Source organism: Fukomys damarensis, unplaced genomic scaffold (assembly GCF_012274545.1).
Source record: "Fukomys damarensis isolate Sample0158 unplaced genomic scaffold, DMR_v1.0_HiC HiC_scaffold_36, whole genome shotgun sequence".
Lineage (NCBI taxonomy): Eukaryota > Metazoa > Chordata > Mammalia > Rodentia > Bathyergidae > Fukomys > Fukomys damarensis.
The window spans coordinates 16,471,741-16,486,550 of NW_022900948.1; the positions used below are offsets into that span (position 1 = coordinate 16,471,741).

General features: G+C 44.1%; 1 protein-coding gene and 1 pseudogene across 1 annotated transcript in view; one reads left to right on the plus strand and one right to left on the minus strand.

Annotated features, from left to right (window-relative positions):
* The window catches only part of LOC104855523, a 14,630-nt pseudogene extending 12,635 nt beyond the window's left edge, over positions 1–1,995 (minus strand).
* Positions 1,996–3,882: 1,887 nt separating this feature from the next.
* Nans (N-acetylneuraminate synthase) overlaps positions 3,883–14,810 on the plus strand; it is a 30,748-nt gene continuing 19,820 nt past the window's right edge. Inside the window, exons 1-2 of the mRNA XM_010614399.3 lie at positions 3,883–4,111; positions 13,715–13,930. Of these exons, the coding sequence (XP_010612701.1) occupies positions 3,980–4,111; positions 13,715–13,930 (348 nt within the window). The 5' untranslated portion in view covers positions 3,883–3,979. The remainder of the gene's footprint in view (positions 4,112–13,714; positions 13,931–14,810) is intronic.

The following is a 14,810-nucleotide window of genomic DNA, read 5'->3' on the forward strand; positions in this document are numbered from 1 at the left end:
GAAAAAAAAAAAAAAAAAAAAAAAAAAAAAAAAAAAAACTAGGCAGGAGTCTAGGTTGGAGGAAGCACTCAGGGAGGACCTGGATGTTTTTTGGTTTTGTTTTGTTTTGTTTGTTTGTTTTTTGGTACCGGGGATCTAACTCAGGTCCTTGTGCTTGCAAGGCAAGCGGTGAAACCACTGAGCTAAATCACCGGCCCCCCTGGGTGTTTTTTGTTTTGGGGATTATTTTTTGGAAACAAGGTGTTGTAGTTCAGACTGACCTTAAACTCACTATATAGCCTAGGCTGGCCTAAAGCTCATAGTGATCCTCCTGTCTCAGCCTCCCAAGTAAGTGCTCAGATTACAGGTGTGTGCCACCATGCCTGGCTTGTGTTTCCCTTTTCATGAGGAAATTGAAATCCCCCTGTCCAGTACTGACCGTGAAATGTTCTGAGAAGTGTCCTGCAGGATGTCCCACTGCTCAGGGCTAGTGTGGTGGCTGCAGCGATGTGTGGTAGTGGCTGGGCGTGGTGTCTCATGGTCAGCTGTCCTCTGTTGCAGGGCCGCATCATCAAGTGCATGTCCTGCAGCTGCTGGGGATGCTCTGGCTGAGGCCATCTGGCCCTGAGCCCTCTCCATCCTGGACTTTGGACCTTACAGGTTCTTACTGTGCCAGCCCCTTCCTGGGAGCAACTCTTCTTGGAGCAGCACCTGGGCCCAAGTGGAAGCGTGGTCTCTTCAGGTGAAGGCTTGGTGTTCACCAGCTGTGATTTGTAATGATAAAACCTTTAAACCTCTTGGGTCCTGGGTTAGTCTTTCAGGGCAGCAGGCCACAGGACCTGGAAGAGTGCCAGGCCCGGGACCACCACACAGGTGACCTCTCAGGTGAGGATGAGCTGAGGTGGCTTCAGCTGCTGCAGGACCTGCTGTGGACTTGGGAAGCCCGGGCCTGGCATAGGTGCTCAAACTAACACCTACTGTGGCCTCCCCAGGCACTGAAAGGTCCACACACTGTTCCAACCATGTGCACCGTCACCTGCCCCAAGGCCTCTGTCTGCACCAGTGTCTGTGATGGTGTCCTGGTCTTCTCTGGGTTTGGTCCGGAACACCTGCCAGGGGTGGGGGGCTTCCTCTGCTGGCATTGCTTTCAGCCACTGCTTATAATAAGCTCGGAAGCCATCAATCTTCTCCAAGTAGGTGTTCTTCCCTTGGTACCAGTCAAAGGTGGGTGGGTACTCGGCTGCAGACTCCAGCTGGTGGATGGTCACTTCATTTGATGGGACTCTGCTGTGCTTCATGTCCTTTGGGATGCTGATGAGATAGGTATAGTCCAGCTTCTTGTGGGCTGCATTGATGAGGGTGCTGTAGATGTGCATGTTTGGGATCATCTGGGATTTCTTCACATCTGCAAGCAGCTACAGACCATCTCTGGGCCTATACACCTGATGGTCAGGTTGCAGAATGTCTGCAGATTGGGGATGAGTCTTTTTGCCAGGACTGGCAACAGCACCTTTGCCCACTCCAGGTCCCCCAGCTTACTCTTCTTCCTTATCAGGGTGTTGAAGAACATCACATTAGTGTCCACCTGGTGCCTGTCCAGGATGCTCAGCAGTAAGGATTCCACAGGCCTGCCAGGCTCCACCACCCCAGCTAGCAGCGTGAGGGTCTTGATGTTGGGCAGCAGCCCATGCTCCGCCATCTTGCCTAGGAACCCTCCAGGCCCCCCATCAAGACCAGCCTGTCAGCAGGGGTGGTCACTGTCCTAAGGGAGACCACAGCTGGGGAGATAACCCTGAGGGCCAGAAGGATGACCTCCAGCTCCAAGGGAGGTGGCTTTAGGGCCCCTAGGGCAAGGGCTGCTGTGTGGCTGGGCTTTGCCTTGGTTCCCACCTCAGGCTGTGCCTTGTCAGACATTGTGGCCTCCAAAGGCTCTGGAGGAGCCTCCAGTGTTGGTGAAAGTTCCATGAAGAGCTGCCTCTCCAGTCCCGGGGGTTTAAAGTAAAAACTGGGCCCCCATGTTCAAACTCAACCCCATGACCCAGTATTCTAGTTTCTCCAAAATAAAGTCATGCTTTTTCCTGCCAGTAACAGGAAACAGTCTCTTGATGGTTTTAATTTGTTTTAGAAGATCTTCCCACATACTCTCAACCATTCTGACAAATTAAATATTGATTCATTATTTCAGTAGCCATGTAGACAAAGCCACAGAAAGCACCAGAAACTGGCTTTAAACATAAGCCGAAGAATGGAATTAAAACATCTTTTTCACTTACGAGGTAAGTTAAGGTAAAGTAGTACTTTAATTCACTGAAGTTTGTATTTAGTTACAAATAACATCAGCCTGACTTACTTTTCTGGGATGACTATTTCTCCTTTTTTCCATTTAGAATAAATTTCCACTTATTCATAAATTATGCAAAACCACAATGATTTTCTGCAGCCTAAGGTGACTAAGATATTTTAGTACTGGATTTCCTTCTCCTGGAGGTGAGGGCCTGTCCTGTGGCTATTTACATTTAAAAGGGAAAGTCTGTGCCAGCTAATGTAGCACACTGCAGGCGCCCCTGGAACAATGATCTCTACTACAGTCTCCCGCTCTCCATCTCCTTCCCTTTGCTGCTTCCCCTTGATTTCCAAACACGAAGTTCCTCATAACTCCTCAACTCTGAAGCCTCCTTCCAGCCCAAGCTCCATTTCCCACCTGCTTTAACAACTGAGTTGTTGCAAGCAGAGATCTGCTTTTGTCCCTTCTCTTTCCTTATCTACTCTCTGCCACCAAATCTGCTGCCTCCAATAGCGCTCTATCTCCAAGTCCACTGTTCTCTTCTTGTTCCTCATTGTCCTGGCTTGCTGTGGGCCCTTGATGCTGTATACTCAGGACAGACTGGTCCTCTGTGAGGGGCTTCTGGTCCCCTACTCTGTCCCTGTTCCCTCTGGGGCAGCTTCAAGGCTGCCTCCTCCACAATGCTCAGGTCTCCTTCAGCAATCTGCTCTTTCCCTCAGGCTTTTCCTCACTCAAAATGGCTCCAGATCTCTCTCCTGATCAGACGTTACTCAGCATCAGAGCTGCCTCTCCTCCTGCCTAGTGGGCAGTTTCAACTACTCACTTATAACAAGTCTGAAATCTATGCTTTTCTCCTTCCAGTTGTTACTTTGCTCATCAGTTCTGGTAAGTCAATCCGCCTCATTTCACAATTTTATCCAACATCCATTCGAGTAAGTGTGTTGTAGGATCCTTTGCTGCACACAGTTCAAAGTTCTAGTCCCTCCTCTGCTCTGCCTTTCTGGGTGACTTTAGTAAAGTCACTGGGTCTTCTTGAGCCTGTTGCCTCTTATACAATAGGGAAGGGCCACCATTTATTGAGAATTTACTTCACCAAGTGTTGTGACCAAGGGTTTCTATACAGAGCCTCACAGTTCCATATCATTTTTCCTGCTTCAGGTAAAAGAGAAAATAACTCTCAGAAGCAGCGTATTCCTAATCAAGAGTTGGTTGGGATTCTAACTTTAGAATCCCTGTGGTTTCCATTACCCCGTAGGGAGCGCTGTCTCCAGGAGCTCAGGAGCGTGCTAAGCCTCCTCTAGAAAAGGCCCGCAAGGACCAGGGATTTAGCTCAGTGGTTCTGGTGCCAGCCTTAAAAGTGCAAGGGACCCAGTTCAATCCCGAGTACCAAAAAAAAAGGAGGGGGTCCGCAAAGGGGGTCCGCAAGGACCACGCTTACGATAACACATCCTCGCTGGCTACGACACGCTCTGAGCGGAAGTGGACTAGGCCTCTGGGACCAGGAAGCCCCGCCCCAATGTCGGTCCACGGAAGGCTCCGCCCCCGCTCACGATTGGCTATCGGGAGCGAGGCGGGCACCGGGGATTGGCTGCATGGAGTTCACGGGCTGACGTGGCGGGGCGGTGAGCGGACCCGCCAGGCTGAGCACTGGACAGATCCTGGCTACCGCGGCTGGACTGAAGTGGACCGCAAGGCGAGCGGGAGGGAGCCGCCACGATGCCGCTAGAACTGGAGCTGTGTCCAGGACGCTGGGTAGGCGGGCAGCACCCATGTTTCATCATTGCCGAAATCGGCCAGAACCACCAGGGCGACTTGGAGGTGGCCAAACGCTTGATCCGCACCGCCAAGGTGAGGGTGAGCTCTGGGGGAGAGGGACGCGGCCGCAGAGAACCCGGGACTCCTCCTCCTCTCCGCGCCTTGCAGCCTGCCTGTTCTCCGGGCTCTCCCCATGGGTTTTCTGTCTTCTGAAGCCCTCTTCCTTCCCCACCCCCTTCCTTCTGACTTGTCTGAGATTAAACAGTCGCCTCTTGACCTCTTTCCTTCCCCTTCTGGTGCCCAATTTTTCCAAGTCACAGACAGATCTTACCCCTGCCTTCCGTCTTCATAGATCTCAATGCCTGGGCTCCTTCCTGCCTATCATATTTCATCTCTGACATCCTTCCACGACACTGAGTTCCAGGAATTTCAGTCCTGGGAAGTTGCTGTGGTCCCTCTACCTGCCACAACCTCCTGATTTAACCTTTATGAGAGCCTCAGTTCACACACACACACACACACACACACACACACACACACATGCACATACACTTGTTTTAAAAAGTAGAATTGCCTGAAAATCTTGTATTTCAGAATTTATTTTTGGTTTTGCTGCCATTTGTAGATAAGAGTCACATTTGCAAGTTTAGCCAGGTGTGGTGGTGCATGCCTATAATCCCAGCACTCAGGAGGCTGAGATAGGAGCATGCTGTGAGTTTCAGGCCAGCCTGGGTTACATAGTGAGTTCAAGATCAGCCTGAACTATCTAGCAAGACTGTTTCAAAGAAAAAAAATGTTTGGTTACTCAGAGTGTATTATACATGAGCCAGCTGACTTACTCATACAGTAAATCTGTTTGCAATATTAAAAGTAGATTTCAGCTGGGCGTGGTGGCGCACGCCTGTAATCCCAGCACTCTTGGGAGGCTGAGGCAGGAGGATCGCTGTGAATTCGAGACCAGTTTGGGCTACATAGTGAGTTCCAGGTCAGTCTCCACTACATAGTGAGACCCTGTCTCAAAAAACCAAAAAAAAAAAATTTTTTTCATTCAGTTATTTTTATTGTAATGAAACCTACTCAATGAACATGCTTCTAGCTTTCACATTTTGATGTAAAGTATCACACCCTTGTTCCTCATGGTGTTCTGAAGCTTGATTGTGCCAATAGAGAAGCAGTAAAACCTTGAGCAAAGAAACCATCAGCATTACAGTGTACAGCTTAGTTATATTTTATTTTCATTTTGTGGTGCTGAAGATCAAACCCAGGACCTTACATATAAACTAAGCAAGTGTTCTGCCACTGAACTACAGCCCCAGCCCCAGCATTATGGTAAAACAATGACAGTAACTGTTTTTGGAAGCTAGAGTTCACCATAGCACTGAACAAATAATCACTCCTTTTTAGCAAAGCTTGAAAAAGAAAAGAAAGAGCCTGCTTTCTTCCTATACAACTACTGTTATGCAGAATGCAATGGATCTTGTCTTAGTTCTTCTCAGCAGTTTCTGCTATTTCATTTATTAGATTTTAAACCTTTTACGGCCAAGATTAAGAAAAATTATGCTTATTATAGACAGCTTTGTCAGTCAAACATACCATAGGTCCTCACAATATACAAGGACAAGCCACGATTTCTATTATAAAGGCAAAGCTGTCTTGGGCAGACAAACTTCTTCAATAGCTGTAACTAAAAATTTTGATCATATCCAATTCCAAAGCAGTTATTTTTCTGTTGCTGTTCTACAGGCTGTGTTCTGCCCTAAAGTTGCTTGCCTGATTCTTTTCCTGGTTCATATCCCATTTTAGACGTTTGTTGTCCTGGGGAGGTTTCAGGGGACAAAGTAGTTTCTACAACTCTCCATTCTTCCAATAAATCCCTGCCCCATAATTTACAAGTATGGGAGCTATATAAGGACAAATATGTCCCAGTTGACCATCAGGCGCTTCATAAGACAGAGGAATGGAGCTTTGTAAAACTTGTTGGGGGGTGCCAAGGCCTACCGGAGGTGTGTTATCTGGCTTTTCCCCCAAGGTGATGGCCACAAACATGTGTTGATCAAAGACACATCTGTTCCCATGTCTATCAGCCCTGTAAAGAATTTGCCATTCGATTTAATTTTTCACATGGGGCAGTTTTTGGAAATCTCTTGGGTAAAGTAAACCTTTTCTGGAGGAATTTCTGGTTGATGATTCTCTTGAAAATTTTTAAAGCTAACACTATTTAATTTTGGTTTAGGCAGGAGCAACAATTGTGGGACACAATCTCCTTGTTCTGCTACCCAAAGTCCTGTGGAACTAACAGGAACACACAATTCAGAGTTACAGTCAGAATCAACAATAGCCGGAAAAACAGTAATGCCTTTCCAAGTTCTCAATTTTCAAGTTACAATTTTCCAAGTATCAAACCAATTGTTCCAGGGGGTGGGGGTCCACAAATTCCTGTGGGGATGGATACTGGAGTGTCACCTCCAGGCATGTGAACTCTCCGAGTAGCAGGTAGATCTAATCCAGAACTCCCAAGTATTCCCTTGAGGCGGGAAAAAATGTCCCTCTGGACACTGATGCTGTCCGATTTTGTACTTGTGCACAGGTCTGAACCAGGTACTGTTGACTCAGAGGGAATGGAGCGCCCTGGCCATGATCCCTTATTGTTTCCTGAGCCTTGGGAAGGGCTTGATTTCCATTTCCCGGCAGCATCACACCATCCTTATCGTATTTGGAGCAGCAGTCTTTAGACCAGTGAATGTCTTTTCGGCATCTAGGGCAAAAGGCCAGGCGGTAACTTATTTTCATTTGATGCTTGACTCCATGGCTCTGGATCAGCTTGTAAAGCCACCTTCATTTTGCATTTTTTTCTGAGGTGCCCCGTTTTTCCACAGTTAAAACATTTTAAATCATTGTCTGTACCACATAAATGTTGGGAGATGGCTTGAGCCATCTGAGCCGAATTGTATAAGGGAGACCCAGTATTTTGACATGCCTTAATATTTTATGTTCCAGGATCTTTAGAGGAGCGAACAGGATTTATCACCTGTTTGCAATCCATATTAGCATTTTCATAGGCTAGGTGTAAAATCAGGATGTCCACTGCCTGGGAATTAGAAATCTGCCTTCTAATAGTTTGTTGTAATCTTGCTACAAATTCTGTGTAATTTTCCATTGGCCCTTGCATGATTTGAGTAAAAGATGGTGTCAGTGTACCATCAGCCGGCACAGAAGCCCAAGCCCTCCTCAGGAGGTCCACTAGCTGGTGAAAGAGTAATGCTGGGCCACAGGCTTGCATGCTTAAATCAGAAAATTCACCCATACCAGATAACCTGTCCATAATAACTTCTCTCCACTGAGCATCTCCCTGAGCATTCTTACAAGCCTGTGCCCTTATTAACAGATGCAATTCCACCTCAAAATGCAGATATTGAGCGGGGGACAGGCATGTTTTTGCAAGGTGAAAAACATCATGAAGAACAAAAGAATAAGTCTGAAGTACATTGTCCAACTAACCCAGTGTATAAGGGCTTTGGACACGCTCTGCCTGAGGTCCTTTAGCATGTTAAAAATCAAAGAGGTAGGAATATACATGTCCACCTCTGGGTTGTTGGGATCAGGCAAAATTGAGATAGGATAGCACAAAGGGTCTGCAACCACCTTGCCCACTGTTACAGTCTTTTGCAGGATACGGCAGTGGGGAGTGGCCCCAGAAGTGGGCTTTACAAGAGGGGCAGCTAGACCTTTGTGAGCCACCTGAGAAGGCTGAGGGGCTAGTGAGTTAGGGCCCTCCTCAGCCTGATGCAGTGGGTGGTGGAGCAGAAGCCACTCCCTACTGCCATACCCTGCAAAAGGCTGTAACAGTGGGCAAGGTGTTTGCAGACCCTTTGTGCTATCCTATCTCAATTTTGCCTGATCCCAACAACCTGGAGGTGGACATGTATGTTCACATCTCTTTGATTTTAACATCCTAAAGTGTTTTGAGGGGAAGATGATTACCCCTTCACTGGGCCTCACCCTTATGAAGAACTGTACCTAAATGTTCCCATGCTATGAAGTTAGTTGTCCCTTCCTTAGGAAAAAATGGGACATACATTTCTATGTCTTTTAACAAGTTTATCACAGCGTCCTTTGGTACTGGATACTTAGCTTGCTTTAACAGCAACTTAAGCAATTTAACAAAGTTAGGTTGATCTGATGACAGACTGACCCATATTTGCAACTTAGCAAGGATAGAAGGTTGCCCCCAGCTGGACCCACTTAGCACCAGTGTCCCTCGTCCATGTCTAGAAATAGTCCTGGGAGATCCGAGTGCTGTCTCTTTAACTCCGAGTTTGTCTCACAGGCGAGTTCACCAGTGGATCCGATTCACATCCTCATTGGGCACCAAATGTGGGGAACAGGGAAAGAGGACATTACTAAAACCTCTGCAGTAAGTCCTGCTCTCCTGCGATCCACGACAGCACAAGGCAAAGTAACTTATTATACAGGAAAGATAGAAAAAATGAGACTTAGGGCCGGGGTTTTAGCTCACTCGTTCTGCCACCTGCCTCGCAAGTGCAAGGACCTGAGTTCAATACCCAGTACCAAAAAAAAAAAAAAGAAAAGAAAATATGAGAGTTTGAGAAGAAGCTGAGCTTTGGGCCTGATCATTGCTGCTCTGGGCAGCAAAGATGAAAGCCCCCAGCTTGCCACACCTTTACTCAGTACATCAGGAGGAAACAAATGTAACAGATGACTCAGGGCAAAGCTGAGGATTTAGCTCAGTGGTGCTGCCTGCTTAATCACCTAACCAGAGTAGAGAGTTCAGTACCTTGGGAGAGTAACAAATGTAAAAAGTCACTCAGAGGGCAGTGGCAGCAGGAGTAGGGCATCGGCAATGATAAAAATCCTGGAAAAATGAGGAACTACACAGATGAAGATTTTGTTCCTCCCAGGATGTCTTCAGCTGGTGAAATCTTGTCCTGGAGCATCACAACATCACTGGACCGTTGAGGTCCTAGCGTGACCTTGGGCCAAAATGGTGTTATATCTCGACATGCCATAGCTGGTCTGTAGGCAGGAGAGCTAGGCCTAATCAAATGATTTTTTCCCCCAAATTATGTAGAATTGCTCCCGACAGGAATTGAGAAGCAAAGGAGCCAGAGCCACATTCTGTGTGATGCTTTCTCGCACTCTTGCTCAGGGCCTGGCACAACAGGAACCCAGGTCGTATTCATGGGCCAGGACACACAAGTCTTGCAGCCTTTAAGAAAGAAGTCTGTCAGACAATGTGGGATTGGTTAGGTCACTCTGGGTCTTGAGGTCTGTATCCAGATAATGAAAGTCTGTGGCCAAGGCCAGTTGCAGTCCTGATGTGCTTTGAAAGTCCTGTCTGTGCTGTCTTATGATTTTTCCAAGAGTGGGAGTAGGACTCTCAGCATCCGTGTTTCTGGATCCAAGAGTTTTTCAACAGCATGACTACCTCCCTGTCTACAAAAATGGCAGTGAAGCCAGGCATGGTTGTGCATTGCTGTAATCTCAGCACTCAAGAGGCTGAGGCAGGAGGATCACTGTGAGTTCAAGATGAGCCTGGGCTGTATAGTGAGATCAAGCCTAGCCTGAACTACAGATAGAGACATTTCTCAACAAACAAAAATGGCAGTGAGATGAGACTTCAGAGGGTTTTACCTATTCTTTCTATGGATAAATTTATGGAAAGAGTCTGGGGAGACTGGAGACAAATTTGCAGTAAAATTGCAGCTTTTTACAGTGAGACAATCCAGCTTTTATATTGTGCCTTCCACTCAGTATAGATCATCTAAGATGAGGCATTTCTCATGTTTGCCTCCCCACCCCAACCTATTCAAACAAATTGTCATGCAGAAAATCTAAAGTGCAGGATACCAGCAGAGTAGCTGTTTTTAAAGTAAGAGAAGAGGTACAGGACCTTGTCCCTTTTCTCCCTGGCCCTGTAGGGGTTCCTCAGAGTGGTTTCATGACCTGCAGCTAGCCCTGATTTCTCTTTGTAATTTTACAGATGGAGAAACTGAGTCCAGAGGTAGGACATAGTCTGAGTTTGGGTCAAAGTTAAGCCATAATCTGATTTTCTTTCCTAAGTTCTTTTTTTTCATTTTACTCTCTTTTGAATGTTATAAAACCTAAAATTTTCCTTAACTCTTTGATTTCTTTCTTTTAATATTAAAGTGCAAAACAAACAAAAAAACCCAAAGTTTTTTGCACTTTACGAGGAAAAATTGAGACTGACCTCCCATTTTCTTTTTCTTTCTTTCTTTTTTTTTTTTTCTTTTTTTTTTTTTCTTTTTTTTTTTTTCTTTTTTTTTTTTTCTTTTTTTTTTTTTCTTTTTTTTTTTTTCTTTTTTTTTTTTTCTTTTTTTTTTTTTCTTTTTTTTTTTTTCTTTTTTTTTTTTTCTTTTTTTTTTTTTCTTTTTTTTTTTTTTTTTTGGTACCAGGGATTGAACTCTGGAACCTTGAGCTTGCAAAGTAGGCGATAGTACCATTGAGCTAAATCCCCGGCCCCCCTTTTTTCTTCCATTAAGTTTATTGGTACTTTTTAGGTATACAGAACAATTACATTCATCACTGCAGTCTTGTACCTTTACATGATGTATCTTGGTTCATGTTTTTTTCCCCATACCTCTGCCCTCCCTTCTCCCTTTTCACCCTTCCCTATTACAAAGGTTTTGTTTCCAATTTTTTCTCTTCTCTCATTCTTTTCTTTTCCCTTCTTTCCTTTCCCCTAACCTTCCTACTTTTCCTATTCCTGTAGCCCTTTTCTTCCTGTTTCAATTATCGATTATTTAATATGAACCTTAATTATACTTTTAGCTTTTCATACCAGAGAAACTATTCAGTATTTATAAATTATCCTATTTATTTCACTTAATATGGCCTCAATATGCATCTAATTGACTCTAATTTCTCATTCTTTCATTTAAAAATTTTTTATCGTTATTATTATTATTATTCTTTTTTTTTTTTTTGGTGCTGGGAATTGAACTCAGGTCCATTGTGCTTGCGAGGCAGGTGGTGGAACCACTGAGCTATATCCCTAGCCTAAGTTTCTCATTCTTTATGGCTGAGTAGTACTTCATTTTATAGAAAAACCACGTCTTCTTTTCCAGTCTCAAGTTGATGGGCAATTGGGCCCTTTCCAAGTTTTAGCTATTACAAATTGTGCCTTTATAAACATGGGTGCAGATATATCGCTGTGGTATGATCCTTTTAGAAAAATACCCAGCAGAGGGATAGCTGGGTCAAATGGGACTTCTAATCCTAGTGCTTTGAGGTATCTCCACATTGATTTCCACAGTGGTTCAACCAGTCTGCACTCCCACCAAGAATGAAGAAAGGTTCCTTTCTCCCTACAGCCCTGCCAGCATTTGTTATTGGTTGATTTCTTGATAGCAGCCATTGTTTCTGGGGTGAGGTGGAATCTCAATGTTGTTTTCATCTGCATCTCTCGAATGACCAGTGATGTTGAACATTTTTTCATATATTTATTTGCTGCTTTTACTTGTTTGTCTGAGAAGTGTCTGTTCATTTCAGATGCCCATTTTTGAATTGGGTCTTTATATTTGGGGGTGTCTGATTTTTTTGAGTTCTTTATATATTCTGGATAGTAGACCTTTGTCTGAGGAACAGTTGGTAAAATTTTTTCCCACATTGTAGTTTGTCTCTTAGCTCTGTTGGTGTTTCTCTTGCAGTGCAGAAACTTTTTAATAAGATGAGATCTTTGTGCTAGTTCCCATGCTAATGAGGATTTGTTCATAAAGTCTTTTCCTATGCTGATGTCTTTGAGAGTTCTACCTGACTTATCTTCCAGCAAGTTTAGTGTTTCTGTTCTAATATTTAGGTCTTTAATACACTTTGATTTTAATTTAGTGCATGTTGAAAGATACGGGTCTAGTTTTAATCTTTGGCAGGTTGAAATCCAGTTTTTCCAACACAGTTTATTGAAGAGGCTAACTTTCCTTCAGTGAGGATGGTTGGCTCCTTTGTCAACGATGAGGTAGCTGAGTGCATCTAGAGTTGTTTCTGTATCTTCCAATCTATTCCACTGATCCTTGGGTCTGTTTCTTTGCCAGTACTGTGCTGTTTTTATCACAGTGGCTTTGTAGTATAGTTTCAAGTTGGGGATTGTGATACCCCCTGTCATGTCTCTGTTGCCTAGAATTGTTTTTGCTACTCTAGGTTTCTTCTGGTTCCAAATGAATTTTTGCATTGTTTTCTCTAGTTCTGTGAAATATACTGTTGGGATTTCAGTCAGGTTTGCTTTTAATCTGTATAGCAGTTTTGGAAGTATGGCCATTTTTACTGTGTTTGTTCTTCCTACCCGGGAGCAAGAGATGTCTTTCCAGGGACCTCCCATTTTCAAACAATCTTTTCTTCCTTCCAGCCTTTTTTCCCCCAGAAAATAACTTTATTAAAATTTAAAAGGATCTATTAGCATGAAGTATAACATTAATGGTTCTGTAACCATAGGTGTACACACCCATGATGTGTACTAATAGGAATGAATATAATTCCTTGTGAGGGAATTATGATTCTAACTTCAAAATCTAATAAAAGATTAGCATTATATATTGAATATTTTAAATATAACAAAATAAGTTGATGGTAAGTATGACAATGTTAATGTATCAGTAGGCCAAAAAAATTTATCAATATAGGCAAGAGATGTAGCTCAGTGGTTCTGCCGCCTGCCTCACAAGTGCAAGGTACTCAGTTTGATCCCCGGTACAAAAAAACAACAACAACAAAAAACCAATAGAAACTTCATGAGCTGGGTGTGGTGGTGCATGACTGTAATCCTAGCACTGAGGAGGCTGAGGCGAGAGGATTGTCATGAGTTCGAGGACAGCCTGGTCTACATAGTGAGTTCAAGGCCAGCCTTTATTACATGGTGAGACCTTGTTTCTACTCTTGTACCCAAAAAATGAAAAATAAAAATTTCACTTAAGCTATGCTTAGTAGACCGTATCTGTATTTCCAGTGTTTAGGAGGCTGAGGCAGGAGAATCTTGAGTTCAAGGTCAGCTCAGAGTATAGAGCAAGACCCTGTCACAAATAGTAAATGAATAAAAAATAATTAACAGTTCAATTAATAGGGAAATTTTAACCTCTTTTCTAACAAAATACTTTTAAAGATAGAATAATTTGTTTTACAAATATCTATACAACTCAAAACTAGTATATTAAAGAATGGCCAGTTACAAAGGAAGGAAAAAATTATTACTGTCCAAAGATACAAAAACTCATACAATATTCCTATAATCCAGCAAAGACCATTATGAAATCACAAATGATACCATATTTTTATAACAACAAATTTACATGAAGGTAAAATGTTAGCCACCTCTCACACTAGCAGCAAGAAATTTCTTCCAAATAACCACCCTTTCCTCACTTGTCAATTGCATTCTTTTGAGTTATAGAAGGTGTGAATAAATGGAAACATACAAATTAGACTTGGATGACCTGAAAACACTGTGTCGTTATAGTAAATACATAGGCCTAACACAATTCCAGATGTTAAAAAACTCATGGAATGTAAATATTTCCAGACTTTTCTTGTGCCCCCTGCCTCCCTTTGGGGTCCTTAACACCTATGTCGGTCCGTATTGTATTTCAAGATAATGACATCATAGCAGTCACCTCCATATCTCTGCTGTCCAAGAGCCCACAGCTGATAGGGTCCTACTGTGTACTGCAGGAGTGTGGAGCCGACTGTGCCAAGTTCCAGAAGAGTGAGCTAGAATTCAAGTTTAATCGAAAAGCCCTGGAGAGGCCCTACACTTCGCAGCATTCCTGGGGGAAGACGTACGGGGAACACAAGCGGCACCTGGAATTCAGCCATGAGCAGTACAAGGAGCTGCAGCGATACGCCCAGGAGGTTGGCATCTTCTTCACTGCCTCTGGCATGGATGAGGTGAGCCCTCTGTCACTCTGTCATTTGCCACCTTAGCACACTCTGGGCAGAGCGGATAGTTTGGTAGCTTTTGGCTTAGAGCCAGTTCCAACCCCTACTCACTTTTTTCTGTGCCCAGCTAAGTGGGAAACCAACAGATGCTGAGGCCCAGGGCAGTTTATGAACTGAGTTGTGTCTAGGAGTAGGGCAGCCACACTGGACCACTGGCGCGCCTCAAGCTTGTGGGCCACATTCCCCGAGTAGAAAGTGGTTTGGATTAGGAGCTAGGGTGCCTTGCTGAGCAGTCCTCACTGGCTTGGGGGGGGGTGGCATTAGCATCATTCAGAAGGGAATGGCTCATGGTCAGGAGTGGATTCTGGCTTGGCCACACTGACATCCGGCAAGAGTCCAGCCTGTGCCAGATGCCATCTGCACTGTGACTTCCTCCATATAATCCCTTCATGTACTCTTTGCTCCGAATGTGAAACAATACAATTGTACAGTATTCGAACAGTACAGAAAGTTTAGAAAACAGGAGAGGGAAAAACTGTTTTATAATCCCTATATATCAGCTCTTTTGATTGATTTCTGCCTAACCTTTTTTTTTAATATATGTTTTATTGCTTGGTTGCCATACTTGCCTGGCTTGTAACATTTAGTTTCATGTATGCTTTTTCCATTTAATATAGTACAAGATTAGCTGGGTGTGGTGGTGTACCCCTGTGATCCCAGCACTAGGGAGGGTGAGCTAGGAGGATCGCCACAAGTTCAAGGCCAAGCTGGGTTACATAGTGAGTTCAAAGCCAGCCTGAACCACATAGTGAGAACCTGTCTCAAAAAACAAACAAAAAGCTCAAGATTTTACCTCATTTTATGTGTAAGTTTTTTTTTTTTTTTTTTT